Genomic DNA, 10,790 nt, shown 5'->3' with positions numbered 1-10,790 from the left:
AGCATTCTTTTCTGTCATTCATAGCATTTAGTCAGTGAGACAGTGCATAAATACAAATTTGTTTTAAAGGGTCATCACCAACAGTTAACAATGGGGCCTTGGGTATAGCTGCAGTTAGCCTATTAACCATGTTTGAGAGATTTGCATGGAGCATTCTTTTCTGTCATTCATAGCATTTAGTCAGTGAGACAGTGCATAAATACAAATTTGCTTTAAAGGGTCATCACCAACAGTTAACAATGGGGCCTTGGGTATAGCTGCAGTTAGCCTATTAACCATGTTTGAGAGATTTGCATTTATTTCACTGTTAAATTTGTTTACCTCTTTTTAAAAAGTCATTTTAGTATCTCAGCATATCATTAAAGAACAAAATAGTCCAAAGAGCAGGTTTCTGAAGAAGAAAAATTTAGTTAAGTATTTACCTCACTAATCTTTACCTGTTACTACCTGTGTTACTCTCATGTTTCAGTTGACTATATCTTTTAATAATGAATTGAAGGAAACTTCAAGTTTTAAATCTAAATTCCCCTCTCCCTAGTACAACTTAGGAATTGATACTATTGGAGGAAACAACTCTTCTGGCTGCTTAAGCTCAACTTTCTGCTGCCATGTGCTTTTGCCTACATACAGCCAATGCTGTTTTTACCTGATAGGTTAACGTAAATATAAGGACAGTTTTAGTATTATTTCCTCTGGCTTTTCTATTCCTGGCTTTCCTATATTACCATTCATGAGAATAAGTGGAGATGTCTTTTATCTCTAATATAAAATGAGTGATTTATACGTAAAACACTGTAATGACTTTTTTCTCTATCAGAAATTTTTCTTAGCATCTTTACTAAGTGTTCCAACTAGTAACTTCCTTTTCAGAAGAATTACCAGATACTAGATAGTCCTTGAAACGTATTAGTAATTTACATAATTATTCAATTTCCTCATTAACAACACTGGTTTATTGTTAATAAAATTGGTTTAGGTACAATCTACTTTGCGTTCAGAACTATAGATATAAGATCCTTTTCTCCCAGAGAGAATATTATTGAAGTCCCTTTTAAGCAGAACATAACAAGGCTTAAATAAAGTTATAAAATGTTTGATCTAATCAGAAAGATATTATTACCATTCATTATTACCTATTTTATACAAGGGTACTTCAAAAAGTTCTTAGAGCAATTTGTACTATCTTTCCATTCTGTTTTTCCACAAACTTTCAGAAGTACCCTCATGTTAAAGATGAGATATTACCAATGGAAAAGCTGGAGTCATCATGCTGAAGTACATTGTACCTAACATTTATTAAAGCATAAAGTGCTAAGAAATGTTTAAAAGTTAACATCTTTCCAATTTCTAGGGGGCTGATTCTAGTCATTGTTAATTTATTTCAGTGCTAAACCAAGTGACTTTGATTTCTTAAAAGTTATTGGAAAAGGCAGCTTTGGCAAGGTAAGAATGTTTTTATTTTCTCATTCAGTAAATAAGTACCTAAGGAATGCATGCTTTATATGTGTGAGCCATAGGACATTTTAGTATGCAGGATATGGAGTTAAGATACTTTCCCTTCCCTCAAAAGTACTAACAGAATAATTAAGAAGATAAGGCATCTACTCAAATTATAAATGAAGTTTACTTATTCATCAGGTATTTGTTGAGCACCTAATATATTTTAAGTACCCTACTGGCCCCTAGTTAGATACTGTTGAACAAAACTGACATGGTTACTACCTTAGTGATGCTTATAACCTGGTGGGGAAAATAGTCAGTAGTCAATTAACTGTGCAATCAAGTAAATAACTACAGATAGTAATGGACCTGGGAAGGAAATGAAGAATAGGATGAAGTGACAGAGGACAATAGGCAACAGGGGGAAATCCCCACTTAGATGGGTTGGTCAAGGATGGTTTCTTTAAAGATGTGCTGTTTAAGCTGAGGCGAGAAGGACAAAAATGAGCAGCTGTGTAAATAATAGTTTGGGAAGGAAAGGAATGTTTAGAGACTCTGCTTCACAGTGTCGGATAAATCACCTAACTTGATAATATTGCCACACCAAGGAAGGAGACTCACTTGAGGCCAGGGTTACCAGGAAAAACATCATAGATGAAGTTGTCAGAATTATCAAATATATTTAAGTGCTTTTTTTGCATTATACTTCATAAATATGTATGTGTTTCATTATATTTTGCTGTATTTATAGCTCTTGATAACTGTACTTTTTATCCTGAGTTTCATTGAGACCTGAAACTGTGACTCCAGTCAAACCCATGTGTGTGTGTTCACTCATGCAACAAATATATATTGACATCCACTGCTTGTCAGGCATTGTGCTAGTTTAAGCAATGGAAAGTTAGAAATGGATCCAGCTCTCAAAATGCCCACAATTCTATTGAGATGCTAGAGATAGTCTGTCATTAAAAACAAAAACATTATCCTTTGGCAACTTCACGTTTAGATCTAGAGGCTACCAGGAATTGGTTCTTGCTTGTAAGTAAGGTGTATGGTCACAGTTCATTTTTTTCCATATGGATATGCAGCTGATCCTACACAGTTTATGAAACGATTGTTCTTTCCCCACTGATCTGCAGGGCCACCTTTGTCATATATTCACTGTTCATATATGCACAGATCTGTTTTTGTATTTTGTATTTCTGTTTCTGTATTTTATATTTTGTTTCATTGGTCTATTGTTTATGCTGGCACCAGGACCACATTGTCTTGACAACTGTGGCTTGATATCCAACAGCACAAATTCTTCCCTCCTTATTCTTCTTCAAGAAGCTATTCTTAGCCCTTTGCATATCTATATAAATTTTAGAATCATGTCAATTTCTGCAAAAATTATGTTGGAATTTAATTGGGATTGTATTGAATCTGTAGATCAGTGCAATCCCAATTAAATCGAATATGGGGAGAATTGTCATCTTTAAAATATTGTCTTCTAATCCATGACCGTGGTATATCCTTTTGTTAATATAGCTCATCTTTAATTTTTCTCAATAATATTTTGTAGTGGTCTGTATAGGATTTTTGCACATCCTTAATTAGATGTACTTCTAGGTGTTTTGTCTTTATGCTGTTGAAAACTGGTGTTAATTATTAAAGCTGAGTATATACATTACTATGAAACATTGGTTCAACTCTTAGCTATATATCTAGCAGAAATTCATGGGCCGGCCCCGTGGCTCACTCAGGAGAGGGCGATGCTGGTAGCGCCGAGGCCCCAGGTTCGGATCCTATACAGGGATGGCCGGTGCGCTCACTGGCTGAGCGTGGTGCAGGCAACACCGTGGCGAGGGTTGCGATCCCCTTACCGGTAAAAAACATATATATTAAAAAATTCATAGGGCCGGCCCTGTGGCGCACTCAGGAGAGTGCGGTGCTGGGAGCGCAGCGACGCTCCCGCCGCGGGTTCAGATCCTATACAGGAATGGCCGGTGAGCACGGTGCAGGCTACACCACACCAAGGGTTGCGATCCCCTTACCCTTTTTGTCACGAAAAAGACAAAAAAAAAAAATTCATATACCCTAGAAAAGGCATATGCAGGAATGTTGATAACATCATTATTCATAAACAATCTAAATATTTGTCAACAAGAGTAGATACATTGTAATATGTCACGTAATGGAATATTCCACACAGCAATGAAAATATGAAAACTATGTTATGTGCCACAACACAAATGAATATTACATAATTTAGAGTAAAAGAAATGAGACAGAGACAACTTTATCTATATGATTCTAATTGCATAAAATTCAGAAAAAAAGGTGAAACGTACCAGTTTTTGCAAGTCAAGATAATGGTAGTTACCTTTGAGGAGGAAAGGGGTGAGTCATGACTGAGATGGGGCAGAAGGAGGCTTCAGGCTACTGGCAGAGTTTTATTTTTTGACCTGGATAGTAGTTACATACATGTGTTTACTTTGTGATAATTTATTAAGCTGTAATGACTTATGAGTTGACTTATGAGTTTTTCTATACTATGTTTAATAAAATGTTAAATCTTGCAAAATGGCTAGAAACCAACAAAGTGTGATAAAACATAAACAGAATGTATGAAAAGAAGGAATAGGAAACACATGCAAATTCACAATCTGTTTGAAAAATAGAAAAATATATGTGATAAGCTGAACTTAAATAACAGCAATCTAACATTTTTTCTAACGTCTTCTTCAGTGTGTGGTCTTGGTTCCGCTTTCCATTTGCCCATTTGCTTCTTAACTTTCTGTCTGTTCTCCAGATCTGCCACTCTACTGAAAAAAATGCCTTGAAGGGAATCAGTACCTACTAATTACCACATTCTTTGCATTTTCTCAGAATGCACTTGAAGATGAACCAGTCAGAATATTGGAGAAGGAAAAGTTGGGCAGTTGGGAGTCGTTGAGAAAAGGAAAAATTTAAGAAGGAACATTCAACAGAGTCAAATGCTGTAGAGAACAAAAGGGTGGGAAATGAGAAAAGTGCCAGTAGTTGAGGAGAGGACATTTTCAACCTGAAGAGCTTTTGTGTCCATCTTTCTGAATAACGAACGTTTTTTACTAGTAGACTGTTTTTTAGAACAGTTTTAGATTTACAGAAAAACTGAGCAGAAAGAGCAGTTTCCTGCCTTCCTCACCCCACCCCCACAGTTTGCCTTCTTGTTAACACCTTACATTAATATGGTACATTTGTTCCAATTAATGAACCAATATTGATATTATGAACTAAAGTCCATTGTTTATTCTGATTTGTGTAGTTTTTACCTAATGTCCTTTTTCTGTTCCAGGATACCACATTGCATTTAGTTGTCATGTCTCCTTGGCTGTGACAGTTTCTCAGACTTCCTTTGTTTCTGATGACCTTGACAGTTTTGAGGAGCACTAGTCGTGAATATCGCAGGATGCTCCTCTTTGGGATTTGTCTGATGTTTTTCACATGGTTAGAGTGTGGTTAAGGTTTTAGCGAGGAAGACCACAGAAGTACTAGAAAGTAAGGCCAGCAATGTCACTAGTTGCTGTGTCAGGTAATCTCAAAAAGCTTTGAAACATGTCATTTAATAGTTACACAACTTGTGGGTTATCTTGAATCCCTTTATAAGGTTTGCAAAACCTTGAGAATGTCTACCTTTTTCAGGAGTGAGTTCTTCTAGGTTTCTCCAGTTTCTTAAAAGTGTCTGCATGCAACCCAGCCCATTATAGAAACTCAGCTATATATGGTGCTTCTTCCTCTGAACTATTCTGAATTTAGAACCTATAAGAGAAACCTAAAAATGCGGATGCTCTAAAAAGTTCATGGAAAAATGGAATTAAAGACTAATATGAAAATTTTCATGAACTTTTTGAACAACAGTGCATTTTGATCACCTAAAAACCATTTCCTTCTCCTTTTTTTATGTAACCATAAAGTTTATACCTCAGTATTTTCTAAGGGCACTCTTCAGGACTCAGGGCTGGAGCCTGCCTGTGTGCACACGTGCACACACACCCCTCAAGCAATGTAGATATTGGCTCTTAAATTTCGTAAAAATTTCAAATATAAATGCATTAAGTAACAAAGAAATGGTGCCTGGCTATTCAAATAATCAACATCCTTTTCTGTTTCATTAAAATATTTAAAGAAAAGTAGAATTACAGAAATAAGTTCAGTATTTCTCAATTTTCAAAACAAAATCATATTATCTAGGTCCTTCATGGACTTCCTTTTTCCAAAATTTAAGAAGCATTGATTTATTGTCAAGTGAATTATTTCTATGAAAATATTTAAATTTCTAATAGTATACACAATCTTTAACTATGACAGGTTCTTCTTGCAAAACGGAAACTGGATGGAAAATTTTATGCTGTCAAAGTGTTACAGAAAAAAATAGTTCTCAACAGAAAAGAGGTAAAATAAAATAGCTATTGTTTCTCCTAAGCCCATTTTCTCAATTAACAGAATTATTTTCTTATATATAATACAAGTTGATCCTTTACCTTTTTTTCCAGCAAAAACATATTATGGCTGAACGTAATGTGCTCTTGAAAAATGTGAAACATCCATTTTTGGTTGGATTACATTATTCTTTTCAAACAACTGAAAAGCTTTATTTTGTTCTGGATTTTGTTAATGGAGGGGAGGTGAGTTTTATAATTGGTTTTCTAATAGTTTTTCTGTGCTTATAAATTTTAGAAGGACAGTGCATTATCAACAGCTGTTTGTGAGTAGCATCAGTATTCAAGGTGATGACTAAGTATGATGTAAGATGTGGAGAACTGTAATAAGGGTTCTTGAGCATGTGGTATAGTTGGGAAGGTTCATAAAAGAACTTGGAATGAAGCTACAGACTTAATGGATAGATTTGTTGCTAAGCTGTATAGCAAGAATAATATACTGAATAATGTCCTCTTACTACTGAGAAGTGAAAAAAAAGAAAAAATATATATACTGAATAGTATTTAGAACAAAACATGATTTGCAACTTAGATAGTTATCATTTCAACATTGTATATAAATATTACTCCAGCCTGTCATTTTCTAAAATGTGTAAACTATCAGTCAGATGAGATGAACCTCTAGTAAAGGGCTCTGAGGTAAAAAGTCAGTTTGGGAAATATTTTATATTATATCCCCTTCTTGGTGATTCACAATATGTTTCAGCATGTTAAAGACTTTGAGAATTTCTGCCTTAAACAAAAGCAGGATTTCTTAAAAGAATTTTTTTTACTTACTACATAGTCCCCTTTTTTGTTTGAACTAAATCTCTTAATAATATTCCCCAAAACACTGATTCAGAGGGATATTGAAATACACTTTGGGAAATGCTGCTGTGATGATGAAAATTACAGTGGTGCTAACATGTGGCGAGTATTACTTATGAGCCCAGCACTCTGGCTCTTTGTACCTATCATTTTATTATCACAACAACCTTTTAAGACAAAGATTACTTATGAGCCCAGCACTCTGGCTCTTTGTACCTATCATTTTATTATCACAACAACCTTATAAGACAAACTGAGGCGTAGATAAGCTAGGTAGCTTCTGGAAGTCATGAGGTTAATAAGTATTGGAGGCAGGAATTAAACTCAGGCAGTCTGGTTCCAGGATCTAGGCAGCTGACAACCTCATCTCTCTACTTTTCAACCTTCACACCCTTCTAGTTTGTTTGATCTTTGACTTGTGAGTTTCTCTAAGAATTATTTTAACTAATTGATATTGTCATATCTTTTTAAAGCAATCGTTCATCTCCCAATCTCAGAGCAGGGAAGGGGGGAAAATATTTTAACCTTCCTATAGTACATTTAACTGTAGAATAAAGGAACTAGAAGGAAGACCAGTTTCTATTCAGCAAACCGAAAAGATGATCAGACACACATAGGTCATTTGGGGGGAAGGTTGTAAAAAGAATAATTATTCAACTCCCTACATCTGACAAAAGTCACTTAAGACTACTCAGTTTAGAGGCAAGATTATGAGTCCCCTAGGCACTCTGATTCAGGGATGTAGATGACCCCACATTATTCCCACCTTGAAGGTTGTCATGTTATTTTGCATGTGCCTGAGTGCTAACACATAGTGAGAATTTACCGAGGGCCTAACATTTTGCAACTATTTTACTTGCATTATTTCAATTAATTACCACAACTCTTTGAGATAAACACTCTTATACTCCTTTTATAGGTAAGGAAATTGAGTCTCAGAGAGGTTAAGTAACTTTCTCAATGTCACTGTACCCTAAATAAGTGTCAGGCCCTGGAGTTAAACTATACATCCCAACTACAAAGCCCATTCTTAAGGACCACACTTTGTCTTTGAAATGTTCATGGGAGACATCTAACTGCAGACGAGATCATATTGTTTTATCTGTGGTTTCTTTGTGCTGCTTTACAGCTTTGCTTCTGAGCCCTTTTTATACAGTGACTGCTCATAAACTGAGCAGCAAAAGTGTAAAGAGGTAGGCTTGTTACCTGAAAGATGCACTAGGCTAAGATAATGAAAAAAAGAGAATGAAATATAGTAGAATGCTGGGGTGGGTGGAGGAGGAGTTGAGTGGGGCAACAGGTAAACAAGGAATAAAGATGAGGAGAAAAGATAGAAAGAGGCAGGAGTGTGGTTTCATCATGTGTTCCCTACTATTATTACTGTTATTATCCCCCCTATTGCCCATACTTACATTTTAACCTTAACATGTGATACTTATTTTTGTATACTGCTTCATATCTTTTCTGGAGCAAAGTGTAAACAAATATGTTTGATGACACTGGGTGGGTGAGCAAGCCTTTCTGGGCCTCAGCTTTCTTATTAATTTCCTTCCTCAAAATTGCTAGGTGGGTTAAATCCTACCTACAGGTATAGAAAGTTCTTAGCATAGTGCCTTTTGACTGAGTAAGCTATCAATGTTAGCCATTAATAGAGACATGGTCAGATTTTCATTTTAGGTTGTTTACTTTAGTGGAAGTATGTTGTTGGGTGATGTAATTGAGAGCACAATAAAGAGAATATTATGGTAGTGTAGGCCACAGCTAATAAAAGCAGTGGTAGGGGTAAAAAGGAGTTAGTATTCCAGAAATAATTAGAAGATAAAAAAAGGAGAATTTATTCATTGGTTGGATGTAGAGGCTAAGGGTAAAGGAACAGTTCAGATGAACCCCAGGTCAGTCCCCAGTTACCTCTGTCAGGATCTGTTATAACTGATCTTTACCGCAACCTTTTAGAAGAGGTTAATTAGAAAAGGTTAATTTTTTTTTTTTTTTAAGTATTTGAGAATCAGAGAGATTAAATGGGGTTGGCCGGTTAGTTCAGTTGGTTAGAGTGTGGTGTTACAAGGTCAAGGGTTCGGATCCCCTTACCAGCCAGCCACCAAGAAAAGAAAAGGTTAAATGAATTGCACACAAAAGAGAAAAACCAGGAATTGAACCCAAGTCTAATCAGCTTTAAAACCTGACCCCTTGCACTGCCTTGTTGCCTCCCATGGCTTAGAGCGCTGGAGAGAATACACTAGCAGCAGTTAAGACTGTAAGAGAAGGTAAGGGACTTATTTTAGACAAGTTGACTTTGTTGGCTTGTAAGATATTTAAGAAAGAGCAGAGGCAATAGGTCTTCACAGTAGAAGCTCCAAACAGAGGTCTGGGCTGGAGATGTCCACATGGGAGATATCAACATAGAGGGTGTGGTTTAAATCACTGGAGTGGATTAGTGTATCTGGGAAGAGTATCCAGAGAAAGAATAACAGTGGACCAGGGGCAGAAATCCTGTCATCCCTGCAGCATTTGGACCCAGAAAGGAGTGGAGATGGAACTCTCCAAGATAGGCGAAGACCCAAGGAGAGATTATTGTCTTAGAAGCCAAGGGACCTAGTGTAAACTTCCCTCAGGCAGGTAACCAAAAGGCTAAAGGACAGATTGTAAGAAATAAGTGAAGAATTAGTGTAACGAATGAACTGGGGATATGCAGTAGAGCAGCTCCCTTGCTGCAGCCTACTGAGAGAAAGCCCTCAACCCAAGAGTTTAAAAAAAAAAAAAAGGAACTGGGAAGTCCAGCTGCTGCTCAGCTCCAGCCAGTTGCTGCCACTTTGGAATTTAAACCTAATGGTATAGAGCTTCGTGGTTTGTTTGTTTTTTCCACAGGAAACCAAAACTATGAATTTTTATCCCCAAATTTCCCGGTTTTTAAATGTTATCATCTAACTCAGATTTTCCTAAAAACAGTATTTGGTTCAAGCAAATTTTACCTGTTAGTTATATTTGTTCCGCTGGCCACTAGTTTTCAATCTCTGAATAGTGTGGGGTTTTTTTGTGTTTTTATTTTCTTTTTGGTGGCTGGCTGGTATGGGAATCTGAAGCCTTTTCCTTGGTGTTATAGCACCGCATTCTAACTAAGTGAGCTAACTGGCCAGCCCTGTTTTCTTTTCTCTTTTTTTTAATGAAACATAGTCCAAAAAGGCTTTGTAAGACATGACAATATCAATATCATTTTGGTCTTCATTGATAATCTTTTCCAGAGTGGTGGCCTGGGATGGTGAGAGCACTGCCACATTGAAGACTGAGGAATAAATGGGAGATGAGTAACATTAGCAAGTGTAGACTGACACATGTGGTTGGAGAGAGAGAATGATTGTCAGGTGGGAGACAGACAAGGAAGAGTCACAGTTCTGTGCTTTGGTGCATTTTTATGTCACAAAGTTACAAAAGCAATTCCTACTTTTGTATTTACAGCATATATTTGGTTAATGCTATGTGTCAGTGATCCTAACATTCTTTTTTCTTCCTTCCAATTCTACAGCTGTTTTTTCACTTACAAAGAGAACGGTCCTTTCCTGAGCACAGAGCTAGGTTTTATGCTGCTGAAATTGCAAGTGCATTGGGTTACTTGCACTCCATCAAAATAGTGTACCGGTAAATTTTTTAAATGTTACTTGTAAAGCTGTCTTTTTAATATTTTATTTCAGTTAATTCTCAGTTTTGCTTTTCTTTCCTTCTAATTTGATAGAGACTTGAAACCAGAAAATATTCTTTTGGATTCAGTAGTAAGTATTGGTATTTAGAAATCTACTTGTTCTCAATTTTTTTGTTGTTGTTATCCTTAGTAGAAAAAGGCAAGTCTTAAAGGTCCCATACTGCATGATTCCATTTATATAACATTCTCAAAATGACAAAACTGTGAATATGGGGAACAGATTAGTGGTTGCAAGTGGTCCAAGGGGAAAGAGAGCACAAAGATAGAGCAGTAGCATGAGGGAGTTTCTTTGTGATGAAACAGTTCTCTAGATTGTGCTGGTTGGTACGACTTTATATATCTATATTACATAGAGCTACACACACACACACACACACACACACACA

At 36.3% G+C, this 10,790-nt stretch overlaps 1 protein-coding gene across 1 annotated transcript in view; it reads left to right on the top strand.

The window, feature by feature from the left end:
* The window catches only part of SGK3 (serum/glucocorticoid regulated kinase family, member 3), a 91,083-nt gene that overhangs the window by 62,701 nt on the left and 17,592 nt on the right, over positions 1 to 10,790 (top strand). The window contains exons 8-14 of the mRNA XM_008566850.1: positions 70 to 102; positions 500 to 509; positions 1,386 to 1,443; positions 5,773 to 5,856; positions 5,958 to 6,089; positions 10,231 to 10,343; positions 10,438 to 10,474. Coding sequence (XP_008565072.1) covers positions 70 to 102; positions 500 to 509; positions 1,386 to 1,443; positions 5,773 to 5,856; positions 5,958 to 6,089; positions 10,231 to 10,343; positions 10,438 to 10,474 — 467 coding nt within the window. The remainder of the gene's footprint in view (positions 1 to 69; positions 103 to 499; positions 510 to 1,385; positions 1,444 to 5,772; positions 5,857 to 5,957; positions 6,090 to 10,230; positions 10,344 to 10,437; positions 10,475 to 10,790) is intronic.

The sequence above is a fragment of the Galeopterus variegatus genome, unplaced genomic scaffold, assembly GCF_000696425.1.
Source record: "Galeopterus variegatus unplaced genomic scaffold, G_variegatus-3.0.2 Scaffold271, whole genome shotgun sequence".
Classification (NCBI taxonomy): Eukaryota; Metazoa; Chordata; class Mammalia; order Dermoptera; family Cynocephalidae; genus Galeopterus; species Galeopterus variegatus.
This window is presented reverse-complemented; position numbering and strand designations above follow the sequence as displayed.